At 36.7% G+C, this 15,396-nt stretch overlaps 1 protein-coding gene across 4 annotated transcripts in view; it reads right to left on the reverse strand.

The window, feature by feature from the left end:
* LOC107696141 (transcriptional protein SWT1-like) overlaps positions 1-15,396 on the reverse strand; it is a 29,461-nt gene that overhangs the window by 12,789 nt on the left and 1,276 nt on the right. The window contains exons 2-16 of one of the 4 annotated variants that reach the window (XM_016496335.1): positions 14,298-14,388; positions 14,061-14,125; positions 11,366-12,431; positions 10,411-10,449; positions 10,209-10,338; positions 9,741-9,836; positions 9,453-9,641; positions 9,200-9,293; positions 8,792-8,949; positions 8,520-8,677; positions 8,208-8,346; positions 4,569-4,711; positions 4,332-4,474; positions 3,483-3,626; positions 109-175 (exon numbers count right to left, since the gene is read on the reverse strand). In XM_016496335.1, the coding sequence (XP_016351821.1) occupies positions 109-175; positions 3,483-3,626; positions 4,332-4,474; positions 4,569-4,711; positions 8,208-8,346; positions 8,520-8,677; positions 8,792-8,949; positions 9,200-9,293; positions 9,453-9,641; positions 9,741-9,836; positions 10,209-10,338; positions 10,411-10,449; positions 11,366-12,431; positions 14,061-14,125; positions 14,298-14,378 (2,712 nt within the window). In that variant the 5' untranslated portion in view covers positions 14,379-14,388. Of the gene's footprint in view, positions 1-108; positions 176-3,482; positions 3,627-4,331; positions 4,475-4,568; positions 4,712-8,207; positions 8,347-8,519; positions 8,678-8,791; positions 8,950-9,199; positions 9,294-9,452; positions 9,642-9,740; positions 9,837-10,208; positions 10,339-10,410; positions 10,450-11,365; positions 12,432-14,060; positions 14,129-14,297; positions 14,389-15,396 lie in introns of all 4 variants that reach the window. The other 3 variants (XM_016496334.1, XM_016496337.1, XM_016496336.1) reach the window with 3 other exon arrangements.

A 15,396-nucleotide genomic window follows, 5' to 3' on the forward strand; every position in this document is an offset into this window, starting at 1 on the left:
TTTTTTTTCCCCCCCATCAATTTCCCAACCTGTTGTTGGTCTATACCATATAACCAAGGGTATGACTAGTCAAAAAGTATTATCTTTAGTGGCCCTTTTTTTTCTTACCTCACTGGTCTGAATGAAGGAGAGAAGTGACTGTGCATCTTGAACACTGCTTTCCGTAGATAACAGCCTGTGGGAGGGGAAATCTTTAATTGTACTTTAATTTGATCTTTACATTTTGCCTTTAATTTGATCACTTATATGCATATTATAACCCTCCTGTGTATAATACTGTATAATATTTGTGGTTATTGCCTGATATTACCAGTGAGAATCCTGTGTGTGATTTTAATATACATCAGTGTACCAGAGCACATTTATACATTTTACATTAACCAGAAGTAAAAGAGGCAGCTTAAGATTACAATAAACAAATGTATCAGATAAATCAGTGAATCTATCAAATAATCATTTGCAGGTTAGTGTTTTCTATTGGTGAAAGATCTGAGCTGATACTTGAACCATTACTGCTGTGCCCTCGAGTAAAGGTTGCTCAAGGGAGACTGACCCTGTGGTAAGTGACCTGCAATTGTGTTTGGATCAGAAAATGTGTAAATTAGTATTCACTGCATTTACTCATTAACAATCTGTGTGATGTTAGAAAAGAGGGAAATTTAGAAAGACACAAACCCTCTAAATTTTAGACAGAGTGTATAAGAAACTTGGACATGTTGCTGCCATGTTCAAGTTTGAACCATCCTGTGTCTGCTGCTGCATGTAAGTGATGAGGAAACAGCATAATTGCAACAGTAGGAGAAAAAAACAAAAAATAAACTAAAACAAAATAAAATAAAAGTCTGATTTATTGAATGGGAAGAGTTGTTTGTATTCCTTTCACTGCATCATACCAGACAAACCTCTTTTCCAAGAATTGCTAAGTAGGTCACTACATTCTTTTATACTGCTTAATAAAAATCTATATTTGCACAGATTGTGTTGACACAGGTTCACAGTGCAACGTCATTGTAATTTCTACTGAGTTCAGAGTGTGCCATGTAGTAAAAACAGGCTCAGTGCCAAAACTCTCCTTGCAGCGTCGCTTCTGTTATGCAGCATTGTGCTGCCTCCCTGTGCAGTGTGAATACTGCAACCTGTTAACATGAATATGTGCTGCTTACATTCTACAGATGTGAGATTGCTGACGGAAAATACAATCATACACATTACACTGAGATATTTCTCTGAATAACCTTCGACAGATCCAGAGAAAGCTGAAAGAGAGATGCTGGTGGAGAAACTGAGAAGTGATGAGAGAAATGGAGGTGGGGGGACTCTAAAGCATGAACAGCATGGACACCAAACGGAGGGAGAAGGAGAGAAATAAATGTGGAGTAAGGGGCAAGATGAAGCAGGGAGCAGAAAGAAAAAGCTTTTTCAGCAAGAAAGCCTGAATTATGCATGCTCTTTCTCATTCAGGGAAACGGGGGTACAGAATAGCGCTACGCATTTGTGTGTTTGTGTTTGTGTTAGCTCTGATGACTCATCTGTCTGCTTTCTGCACATAAAAATGAGTCTAGCTGTATCCATGGAGATGGAACCTAATCTCCCTTCAAACCATGTCATCCTGCTTTCTCAGAAACACTAAATTGAAATCAAGGGGAAACTCAAATGCATAACAATGAAATGCAGAAAAAGAGTCAAAACAAACCTAGAAGTAAAGCAACAAACCTGAAGCTTAGATGAACACTATGACATTGAGTAATGACCGTCTCTCAGTCGGGTCATCTGCATGAGTGAATGAGTATATAGGATTGATTCGTGACATCACTGTCAGACAGATGACTAATATATAGGGTTGGGCGATGTCTACCAAATTGGCATTGGAGGATGTGTGAATCCATATGTAGAAAGGCACAGAAAAACAAACGGAAAACAAATAACGATTGCTAACGGTTGACTGTTACATTACAGTACATAAAATTTCAGTTACCACATAAACAGAGTAAAGGGAGATGACTGAAGACGATGGCGAATGATTTGCAGATCCTGAGCACCACTGTCAAACATATAATCTTGTAAAATGTGTGGTAAGTGCTGCCGCTCCATAGTATAAACAAAATCTTGAAAGTGAAAGCAAACTAAAAAGCGATCGCGCATTCAATGCCAGGCATAATAGCGGCTCCCTGATGCCCGCAATTTATATACTGTATAATTGCCCAATGATATAACTGCGAGAGAAAATACTGAAATATATATTTTCCTACCATCGCGTATTTATTCCCTTTAGGGGTTCCGTATTACGTGTCATTTTCTTTTGGAACACGGTATTGGGATGCAGCGGATTGCAGGGGGGGGGATGGATATCGCGATGCCCCGGCTCAACATCGTCATGTCTATCAGCCATCGGCGATGGACGATGGCTTCATCTATCGGCCCAACCCTACTAATATAGTGGAAAGGCATTATATCTGCTCATGTCATTGGTAAGGAGAACACTTAAAAGATCAAAGTGCTTGACTTTGTTTAGGGAGGACAATACCTGGACCTTATTAACGCACACTTCAGTTTGGAATTTCTTTTCTTTTGCATCTTCCTCCAAACACAATCAATATAACTATAATATAATAATATTCAGTCATAATTAAAGACTAGAATAAAATTAACAAGTTGGTGTGCAAATCAATTTTTTTGCACTGATGCATGAGTGTGGCATCTTGTATGAGAACAAAGTAGCATATAATCAATTAGACAGACAATGCAGCACAGGTTTCACATGACAAATCATTCATTTGCAGTGCTGAATCAAGTGTACGCTTCCTCTTTCTGTTAAACAAAAACCTCATGGTCCACTGAGACCAAATTATTTATTGTGCATGTGCAAAAAAGTAATTCAATTCATAAACTCATTAACTTCTTTGACAACCAGAATTAAGCTATCTGACGACTCAAAAAAAGATCCTCATACATGCTACCTTACAAGAGTTTAGATTTATTAGAGACCTTATTTTTTTTATTAGTGATTTATATATTTATTAAGAGGCTGTCAGGAATACAAGCAGGAAGTTCAGTATGCCATTGAGGTAAGTCATGGCTGCTATTACACTGCAACATAAATAGCTGTCTCTGTGTAACTACAGCTATGATACACTCCACGGTTTCTGCTCGCGAGATGCAGAGAACTTAATTTACAGGAAAAATTGCCATGTCATTGTAAAATCCGTCTGCCTGCAAGCTATGAGCCGTAAAAGCTGCAGGAATGCTGAGCAACGGAAGTGAATCAGTAAAAGATTAGGAGAGGGTTTGATAATGAGTATGTACTGACGATTATGCGGATAAAGACCGCCCCCCATGTGTGACACACACCTACCTCTGTCCTCAATATGCTCAAGTGACTAAGGACACACACTGAGCAAATTCTGCTTGGAGGCACATGATTGGAATGGTAATAGATGCTTCTAGGACTGCACAATTGTGTGTGGTTATTAGCATGTGTGTACCTCTGAAGAGCCTCCAGTAGCTGTTTCAGTGCAGTGGAGAGCCTTTGCAGGCAGGAGAGGGCTTCCTGAGGTGGGGGTGAGGTAGATGGCCGGCTGGGCTCAGTGGTTCCTGGAGTGTAGTGGAGTGCTGTAAACAAAGCTGAACTGAAGAGAGAGAAACAAACGGAAATAAACATGAAAACAAATAAGTAAAATAACACTGTAATGCAGTGAACCTCCTGTTTTGTTTGTTGTCGGTAAAGCCTCAGTAGATAGTGTAAGGTAGATCAGCATTTCTTCAATTTCTTCAAGTGTAATATTTTAGCAAAGAATGTCTATGAAACCTACACTGAATACAAAACACAAAACAAACAAACAAAAACGAATGTAATATTTTTGAAAGATGTTACAGAAGTTTCAAAAAATACAGTGAAAACAGTAATATTACAGTATTATTACAACTTAAAATAACAGCTTTCTATTTTTAAAACGTAGTTTATTCCTGTGATGGCAAAGCTGACTTTTCAGCAGCCATTACTCCAGTCTTCAGTGTCACATGATCCTTCAAAAATCATTCTAAAATGCTGATTTGATGCGCAAGAAACATCTTATTTATATTAATGTTGAAAACAGTTGTGCTGCTTTATATTTTTGTGGAAACCATAATAAAAAAATATTTTTTGAATGAACTGAAAGTTCAAAAGAACAGCATTTATTTAAAAATACAAATATTTTGTATTTAGTAAAAATGATAACTTTGATCTTTGAAGTTTACATTTCTTTAAAAAAATCTTACAGAGCCCAAACTACTGAGCAGTAGTGCATGTTGAGAAATAAATACACTTCAGTCTTTGTCACTGACTCTCTCACCTAATCTGACACACGTTGTTCCAGATGCTCTCAAATAATGCCCAAACTTCATGATGGGATGTCCGAGGAGGCGGAGCTACATCCTCCTCTATCTCTGCCATCAGAGAGTCCTCTTTATCAGTGTCATCACCCTCTACTGGAGACTGTCACACACACACACACACACACACACACAGTTCATGTCATGAGCAATTAGAATGAAACAATTATCCATTGTTGTATCATAATGAGACTGACCTGTAGTCTTTGCTGTAGCATATGAATGGTAGAGAGAGCTTGAGCTACATGACCGTTGTACTGAGATCTGCCAGCCAGTGCTGACAGCAGCTCTGCAGCCAATCTCACAGCTCTGAGAAAAGATCTGTGCTCTATGGACCTGTCTACAGACAGACACAACACAACATAATATAACTGAGATTCAGTGGTGTAATGTAACAAAGTAATAATACTTCGTTACAGTACTTAAGTATTAAAAGATTTGGCAGTGACATGAATTTTGTGTTTTGCATTCACATTGTTTCTAGATTATTGTGTAGAGTGATCAGATGCATTTTAAATAATTGCTAAAAGCTTCATTGGCCAAAAAATGAACTTTTCACAAAAAAAAAACAAATTTCACTGTTTTTTTGATCCTGACACAAAATGACCAGCTAACATTAACATTTCCCCGAAGCATATTCGTTACTTACTACAAAATAGTCAGCAGTCAGAAGAACAAGGACTGCAGGAAAGCAGGTTTGAGGAATTTTGACGAATCAGTGGTCTGGCGCTTGCAAGTTAAGACTCCTAAAAACACCTTTAAAAGATTTGGCAGTGACATGAATTTTGTGTTTTGCATTCACATTGTTTCTAGATTATTGTGTAGAGTGATCAGATGCATTTACCTGTATATCACCAAATCAAACACACGTGCATGCACGTGATTTATTAGTATAGAAAAATTCAAAATTCAAGGCATTCTAAATTGTAGATGGCAAAAATGCTTCTGAATGCTTTTTATATTCATATAATTTAGTGAAAGTGTGAATGAGTACTAGTCAGGTGAAATCACTATCATACAAATTAGACTGTAAGAGCAGACTGACTGCTATAAAAGGAGGGAAGAAGCGCTTCCAATCATTGTGTTCTTGTTAGCAATGGTTACCTCCAAAGAAACAGGACGTCCCAGAATGTCCAGCAAGCGCCAGGACCATCTCCTCCTGAGGAGTCAGCTCTGGAATCGTGTCACCAGCAGTGCATAGCTTGCTCAGGAATGGCAGCAGGTTGGTGTGAGAGCATCTTTTGGACAATGGCCTGGTGTCAAGAAGGGCAGCAAAGAAGCCCCTTCTCTCCAAGGAAAAACGTCAAGGACAGTCTGAAATTCTGCAGGAAGTATAAGAGTGCACGCACGTTGATTTATTAATCTATTAAGACTCAAAATTCGAGGCATTCTAAATTGTAGATGGCAAAAATGCTTCTGAATGCTTTTTATATTCATATAATTTAATACAGTTAACTTAATCTATATCACACAATAAGTACCGTTTTTCTGCAGATATCAGCATGAACACATTTAATAATCATTTTATACAAGTTCAGTAAATGGATGGGTAAATGCAGAGCACTAATTCCGAGTATAGGTCACCATACTTGGCCACAGGTCACCACGTCACGTCACTTTAAAATTTTGCCAACGAAAATAGTTCCAAACAAAGATCTCAGCACTGTTTTGTGTCTCTGAGCAATGGACAGTGTTTACTTATTGAATTAACCGAACGAATCGGTTGAACAAATTATTCAGTGATTCACTCAAATGCTTTGTTCCTGAATGAATCAGCCATTTGAACTAATCTGTTGAAGCTCAATGACTCACTCATTAGTCACTTGCTGTCACCTACTGGCGGTTTTAATTTCACATTTTTACTATTTTTTTTCATGTTTTAAAATCATTTCAAATATCAGTATTCAACGTATTATGTTAAAAACAAAACATTATTTATGCATCTGTAACTGCAGGTTAAATGCATCCATGTCCCCTCTGAGATACATTAAACTGTGTAAATACATCTAAATGCTATTTCAGATGCAGATTCCAGAAATGTTTTCTTATGTTGGAATGACAGACACTAAGTACCGGATGAAGTGCTTCTTATTCTTACCCAAAAATACTAAATGGAAGAATAAGTTAAAACTGAACACAATATTGCTACTCAAGCTGTATGAACTTTTTTTTATATAGAGATTTACTCGCTTCTTTTCCATTTTGCATTTACTTGTACTTTTACTTTCAATACTTAAGTATGTTTAAGATTTAAAAAATACTTTTCGTACTTAAGTACAATAAATATCACATACTTTAAGACTTTTACTCAAGTAATATTTGTAAACGGTGACTTCAACTTCTACCAAAGTCAATTTCTGGTAAGATATCTGTACTTTTACTTGAGTATGGCTTTCAGGTACTTTATACACCACTGCGGAGATTAGATAGATAAGATAGACACACATGCCCATCTGCAATACAGTTCAGACACATTTTCTACTGTGTCACAATATATGCCGTCCATTCCTATTACTGGGTATAATAGGAAAAAGACAGAAGTGGGCAGAATACAAAGGTTCACAAATGCGTTCACAGCTCTAAGTGGGAGTGACACCCGTTTATCACCTCTTGGACACATACCACTAACCCACTAAAACAAAAGAACACACAAAATGAGTGAAGGACACTCTCTCAACTCCATAAAGCGCAGCAAATCACATTTAGGCAAGAACAGGAGGCCCCTGGTACTTTTCCACCCCTCCATTCCAGCACAAACTCCCTTTCTCCCCTCTGTTGGGCTGGGCTCATGGCCAAAGGCAGCAGAGAAGAAAGGCACAGTCATACTCCTGCTGCAGTGATTGGCAGAATGAGGTCAAACTCATAACTCCACACACAACATGAGAACAGAGTGTGTATGAGTGTGGATCAAAACCACAAACTCAAGAGATGCGCACACACACACACACACACACACACACACACACACACACACACACACACCAATTATACTGGTTTTTAGTTTGGAACCTTTAAAGGAATAGTTTACCCAAAGATGATTTCTGTGATCATATACTCAATAGTATTTTCTTCCCACACAATCTGGGGACCAGCAACTGTTTGGTTACCTACATTCTTCAAAGTATTTTTTTTGTGTGTGTTCAGGTTTGGAAAAACTTGAGGGTGAGTAAATGATGACGACAGAATTTTCATTTTTGGGTGAACTATCCCCTAAATGTTTTTTTAAGAAGGCTCACCAAGGCTGCATTTATTGATCAAAAATATAGTAAAAACAGTAATATTGTGAAATATTATTGCAATTTGAAATAACTACTTTCTATTTTAATACATTTTAAATTTTTATTTATTCCTGTGATGCCAAAGCTAAATTTTCAGCAGCCATTACTCCAGTCTTCAGTGTCACATGATCCTTCAGAAATCATTCTAATAATCATTCTCATAGTTTTTCTTTCGAAAATTATGATAGATTTTTTTCAGGATTCTTTGGTTAATAGAAAGTTCAAACAAAACAGGATTTATTTAAAATAGAAATTGTTTGTAACATTATAAATGTCTTTACTGTCACATTTGATCAATTTAATGCATCATTGCTAATTAAAAGTAATGCTTCTTGAAATAAACATTTTACTGACCAAAAACATTTGAACGGTAGTGTAACAGAACAGAATTCTTGAATAGAATATAAATACAATTTTAAAATGGGATAGAACAAGACTCAACAAAATTCTCAAATTAGAATATAATTCAAGTAAAAATGAGATTCTAAGTTAGAGCAGGATAACATTTTAGTTTATTATAGTAATCAGTATCAGACTAAAGTAGTAAGACTTACACACCTGAACAGAGACAGTCACTCAGCATCTCCACACAGCTGAGCAGGCTCCTCTTAATAATGCTTCCGAACACAGCGATCCAGTGCTTCTTAAAACACTTGAGCAGCCCCTCCAGATTCCACGTAGGCTTCACGTACACTATCTGCATACACAACAGATAAGGTCACAGAGAATGGGACTACAGTGAATCTAAGCTCTGAATCACACTTTAGATATGACTAATGCATTTAGATGAATGAGGAGTAGCTCTTAATATAAACTTCATAAAATATTAATAGATGAATAGATCAATGTGTGCAGAGAGTGCAGTGGTACCTCAGTCCAGAGTTCTCCATAAGCTGCCTTCATCTCTTCCTCCAGCACTTCAGACAGCGCCCCCTGGAGGCAGGACTCCAGCAAAGACACACACTCACTCAACTGTCGTTCCTCTGCTGCATCGCTGCGTCTATTCTTTTGTGATCCTTCCTCCTCTGCTTCATTCACACAGGGAGGTGGCAACAAAATGACATGACATTCAGGCAAGAAAAATTCAGGTATTCAGAAAAATGCTACTAATGAAGCAAAAACAGTGACACATAACAGCTGACCTTTCTCTACAAGTCGAGCTGGGGGCGGCACAGCGGGTTGAGCATGGATGTAGTTTAGAAGTGTAGATCTGGTTCCCTCCACCTCTTGTACCAAGTCTGCCTTACTTAAGGCCTTCACCCCACTGAGCAGAGCCTTGCTGCATAAGTTCTTATCATTGCTACAAAAAAAAAAAGATATATTTGAGCAGCAGGAAGGCATGTCCTCTACCTTCAATAAGAATATTCTTCAGGGTGACACTAATGGCTGAAATATAATCATTAAATCAGATCATCTTCATTCATAAAGCAAACACATGGCCACCTTGCATTTCATTAGCTGTCAAATGACAAGACAGATCAAACAAATGGGAATGTCCTTAATGTGCAGACATGCCTAGAGGTGAAACTGAGGTATGTGTTTATACTCACGTGCAAAGAACTAGAGCTCCCTCTGGGTACAGAGCCTGGTACTGCAGACAACACTCTAGCACTCTGTCATCATTATTTACAACACCAGGCCCACCTAAAGGAGAGAAAAGCCAAGAGACAAAGGCTGAACTCATAGAATCCATAGTATGCACAGTACTATGGCAGATTAGGAGTGGTGCAGCTATGTCAAAATTATGTCTTGAAAAGTATGTAAATGTAAATAATAATGCATCTCAGGATAAGAATTCCTCACCAACAGCTTGGGAGGCCTGCTGCATTGACTGGCCCACAAGTCTGGGCTCCTGATTTTTCAGGCAGCTATAAATGTAGTGCACAGCAGGTCTGGCTTTGTCTTCCACTTTGCTGGAGAGTTTACCACTCTTTAGATAGTCCAACTCCTGCAGCACAACCCATGGGATCAGCAAAGTGGGGAACCCCAGCCCTGTGATGGGGCGTTCAGAGTGAAAAGCTGCACCCACATAATTCTTAAAATGTTTTAAAGTTAAAAAGCTAGCATCTTAAAAACTATTTTTTTTCTTACCACCGAGACCATGTGACCTAATCTTCTTCACAAACTCCAGGTGGCTGAGCAGCACATTGGTATCCAGAACAATAAGCAGGCCATGTTTATGTTGATCTTCACATGTGTGAGTTAAAGACACAAAGACAATAAAGCACAATTATGCATTATGATTCAAATAAAAGAACCTTTACAAGCTTTATCAAGATGATAACAATAACAATAAAGATATCATTTTAAATCATTCTAAATGTAAATAAATAACACCACAACTACAACAATAGCGGCACAGAGGAATTATATGGTTGGATTCACTTTCACAACAATCTTTTTTGGCAGCTGATGAACTATAAAAACATTGACATCCATCCAAACATTGACACAGTTAATGTTATATTTTCTTTATAGTTACATTTCTTAGTGTGAATGGGCCTTTAGCCACTTCAGTGACAAGTTATTTAAAAAAAAAAAATTCATAGGTGACTTTACTTAGCATTGTGCCGGCACCCTCTTCTGGAGGGTCAATGTCCATGCAGGTGAGCTCTCCACAGTTCTCCACCAACTTCACCTGCAGTCGCCTCTCAGAGCGTGCCAGAAGAAGCTTCTCCACCAGCTCCATCTAAACAATGAACGAAACGGAATGAGAAACAAACACAAAAGATTTCATTCTAAAATCCTAGACGTTGTTAACCTCATGGTCGCAGTCCAAGGTCTCTTCCTGAGGAGTTACCTGAAATTGTACAAAACAAGTTTGAGATATGTTACAATTCAGTAGCATTAATAAAGTTCAAATTCACTGTTGTTTGCTCTTAAATACGGTCTAAAATTGACCATATTCTCTTTTTTGTTGTCTGTAATGCTGTGAGGACTATTGGATAATGTTAACCAGTTTGCAAATAGCCTTTTAGCCACGGTTTTAGTGAACTCTCATACAGACCTCACTGCATTCTGCTATAGAACTGTGGCGGAAATTTTTAATGGAGAATGAAATGTTTTATTTAAAAGAGAGGTAATGAAAGTGTTTAAAGAACATGGAAGTATGGAAATATTTCTACTCTTAAAATATGCTTATGGTGCAATCTGAAATGTTGAAAAGTAATGTGCGGCCAATGAGGGAAATAGAACAAGTGGATGCTACTACTAGTCTGTCTTATGATTTAGTCTAGACGGGAAGTGACTTACGATGGGGATGCTTAGAAGGGAAGTGAGTGCAAACAATCAAATTGAAGAAAATATATATTTCTGTGCATTTCTTAAAATACATGTGTATAATCTTTTAGTTGGAGAGTCACCCTGCTGTGTCTGAAGCGACTCCTAGCCGGCAATCTCAAAATCCTTTCAACAACCAATGTATAAGCCCCCAACCTACATATTTTTTTTTTGATGATCTGTTATTCTCAGCTGTACATCACAATACGGAAGAAAAGATCTATCACAACTTTTACTTTTCCAGTACAGAAACAAGTCTTCTGTACAAGTACAACAGCATGATGTTGGTCTGGCAACTGCACGACAGGTGTTTTAAAATCACCACTGAAAAGTGGAGCAATCAATTTACAAAACAGCAAAATAACACAGGATGTAACAGCGAGAAACGTCTTGCACCACTGATTCAGATAAAGTTGGTCCAAATGCAAGACACTTACATGTTGAACCTTGCAGGAAGTATTGTTCGGCGTTGTCACCTCTCTTGTTCTGTCAGCGTGTGCCTGCTGGACTTGGTGAGATATAGATGAAAGATGCGATGAGCTAAGAGCAGTGGGTTTATGAGAGGTTTGAGCAGAAACCTCTTGAAGCCTCTGTCCATGCTGCTGTGAGATGAGAAATTTGTGTTTAGACGGAGTGGAACCAGGGAAAGAAGGCTGAGCGGTACTTTGAGTCCTGCTATCTGCAGAATTCACATTACACACATCCGTGTTTGTCCAAGCTTTAACAGCACTGTCTTTCTTTGGGATCTTGAAACTGACATTTACTGTGGGACCACCAAGGGATGGCCTTTTTTCTCCTAAGAATACATCAGGTATATTACCCAAGTGTACATGCTGTTGCTTCTTAGGTGAAATGTCTTCTTGTAATTTCAGTTTAGATCCAGAGTCTACATGTTTCTCTACTGGCAAAGCTTCTTTGGAGTTGTTATGAGAACTCTGTGCACCAACATTACGGTTGATCTTCTTGTACCTCCTGGCCTCCAACGTCTTCCTCATTTCCTTTTGAACTTCAGAATGAGATTCTGCATGTGCAGCATTGGTCATCTTTTTAATGTCTCTTCGTTTGGGTTCAGCATGAAGCTCTGGTGACAACGGCCTTTTCACGAGCTTCCTCCTTTTCTCCTGTAATTTCTCAGAGGGACAATCATCCTTTGCAGGTATCCGCCTGGGATACTCTGCTGTGGATCTCCTCGACACCAGCTCCCGTCTCTTTTTCTCCAACTCATTTGAAGAAGGCTGGTTTGTTGCAGCATGCCTGCTGGAGCTTCTCCCTGAGATATGGGGACTTGCATTTTCATGCTTCCTTTTGGGATTTAGTTGCTCTTTCTCATGTGTGACAGGTGACTTGAAAACTGGCCTGGAATTCTCTGTTGCTTGGCTTTCTCTGGATCTTTCTTCTCTGCTCTTTCTGTCTCTAACTTCTGTTTTCTTGAATCTTCCTTCAAAACCTCTTGTTGATGTTGAGTCGGTGGCCCTCCTTTCTTTAGCTTTGTCTTGGTCAGAACTGCAAATTATTAGAAAAAGAAGCCAGTGGTAAGTTTTATTGAATAGATAACTCGCAATAACTCTTTGGTGAGAAAACGGTGATTGAGGAAATATAAAAATGTGATATGATTTACTTTCTATATTTGCTTTCTTTTTTTTAAGCGCCTTTATTAGGTTCTTCTTTATTTTAATTACATTTATTATGCTGATCCTTTTTAACTTTTGCATTACATTATTATTACATTACATTATGTTTGATAATCACTCTTAGTAGACAAGTGGATTTTTTGAAGGGGCGAGTGAAAGAGAATTTTACTTGCCCAACCGGACAAGTAGGCTGATTAAAACGTCAATATCAAAAAACAAGAAGATAAAAACCAAAATTTCGATGAGAATAGTTCTTATTTTATGTTGATAATGCATAATGTATTGACGGTGACAAGGTCGCGCGCAGCCTTCCTGTGTGTGAGAGAGAGACTTACGGGGAAATCAAAACAGATGAAGGCAACAGCACACACAAAGAAACATACAAACATACTTCGGTAAAACAGAACAAACATACTGCGTTAAAAAGTCAAAATGTTAAGTTTTTATATTTATAACATATGATAAACAGTATAAGCAATAGCACTATCATAAGCTCGGTTGCAAATGTGACATTGATTTTATAAAACAGTTCAATAAACAAGTATTAAAGTTAATATATAGTGACTTACATTTTAGACATACTATTGACTGTTTTTGCTCTTTTTCACCAACGAAAAGAGTTCCACACAAATGTACAGCAGAACTCGCACATCTCGGATGAAAACACTATGTAGTTTCGTAACCGCATGATTCAGCGTTTTTGAACGAATCAATGGTTCAATTACCTATTCATAAAGACGATCACTTGCTTCATTCTTGAATGAATCAGTCGTTTGAACGAATCGGTTGAATGAATGACTGAATGACTCACTCACTCATTAAAACAGTCACTTGCCGCCACCTATTGGCGGTTTAGTTTCATATTTAGAAGTATCCTTGCACTTTTCCAATGTTTCCTATTTGCATATTCAGAAAATTTGATTTAAAACATTAATCCCACAACATTATTTATGCATTTGTAATTTTGCAATGTAAATGCATTCATGATACTTCTGAGCTTCTGTGTAAATACATCTAAATGCCACTTCAGATGCAACTTCTGTGTTTCCTCTGCGGTGGAAAGATGTTTTTTTTTATACTGATTTCATATGATATGATATGGTTACAGCCCAATAGTGTCTTATTACTCTAATTGTATTTATTGATAATTTAAGAATTTGTCATGAAAGATGGTGCATAGATTTAATAAGGAACAAAACAGACCTTTATGAAGGAAATCTGATTTAAGTAAGCGCTCACAGAACACTGATGAGAATATTGCTTCAGAATAAATTATATTTACACAATAAATAAGTGAAAGACTGATGCACGTGAAAAGTCTTAATGTCGAGCCCAGACTTATCTGTCTTTTTTTTGTAAGTAAATAAAAATATTCTCAGATATAGAAAAGATGACAGGATGTCAGTTGTATACAATATGGTATATGCAATATATACAAGTATATGACAGACACTCAAAAATGAATTCTAATTAACAAATATTTTTGACCTGAGACCCCCACCTTACATGGCGATGATGATGTTTGTGTTTTCTTTTTGGGCTGCTGAATCTCTTTGCTTCTCTCTCCTGTGACCAAAAACCGTTCACTCATTTACCAAATACTTTTATCCTATGTGATTTAAACTTGTGATACAAACAAGAATTAATGTTAATAATTTAATGCTAAAACGAATGAGAATGAACATGCCAAACTGACTGATAAATTATTTTTTAAAATATTTTGCTGCAGATTCCTCACCTTCTCATCCTCATGTGTAGAGTTTGATGAGATTCTTTCCTCCTTTTTGTGTTTCTTCTTCTTTGATTTCTTGCTTGACATCCTCAAAACCCTATGACAGAACATAATATTTGTCATATTGTTTAAACAATTTCATTCAAAAATACTGTGTCTAATGTAAGATCTCCACAGGTTGGTTGTTCATTATACTTTTTAAGATGAGAGCAGCAAAACCATAGTGCTGAACAGTGTTTACATCATATTACTTCAAATGTACCAGTGTTGTTAGCTAAACTAAAATGATTAAAAACTGTTTTCATTAATTGAAATGAAGCTGAAATAAAATATAAATATTAGAAAAATATTAGTTAATATTAGTTGTCTTGGCATCTAACTGAAATAAGTTGAAGATAAAGTACTAAAATTGGAAAATAAAACTAAATAGAAATAATTAAAAACCCAAACCTAATAAAAGCATATAACAGTAACTACATTAAAATGAAAACTGAATATTAAAAATTCTAATATATGAATAATATTAATGAATACTATAATAATATATAAAAATGCTAAAATAACATTAAAACACAGAAATTTAAAGGTGGCGTTTGGGTACACTTTTCATTAACAAAACCAATTATATTATTAACATTTTTATAGGGAAAAATATGGGAAGGTAAGGACGTCTAGCTTTGGATTTTAAAATTTACATACAGATTTTTGCTACAATGTTAACAGTAATAATTTAAATAGTACTTTTTGATGCACTGAGAGATCCAGGGAGACGAAGTCTTTCAGTAAAATTTTAATTTATTTGAAGACAAATTCATAAATGATAACAATTACAGATGATAATCATAATGAAAAATTTAAATGAAAGAAAAATCCAAACTGAGTATATTCTGCTCAAATTTCTAAGAGAATAATCTAATTATTATAATAATAATAATAATAATAATAATAATAATAAGTACAATAATTTTCAGAAGTGAAGAGACAAAGGTCTTTGAAGCATGTGAAGCGAGCAGAAGAAAAGAAAAAGCTAAGATGAAAAGCCAATTGGGATATATATATATATATATATATATATATATATATATACTGAAAAACTCACATCTTC

The sequence above is a fragment of the Sinocyclocheilus anshuiensis genome, unplaced genomic scaffold (genome assembly GCF_001515605.1).
Source record: "Sinocyclocheilus anshuiensis isolate Anshui unplaced genomic scaffold, SAMN03320099.WGS_v1.1 scaffold306, whole genome shotgun sequence".
Classification (NCBI taxonomy): domain Eukaryota; kingdom Metazoa; phylum Chordata; class Actinopteri; order Cypriniformes; family Cyprinidae; genus Sinocyclocheilus; species Sinocyclocheilus anshuiensis.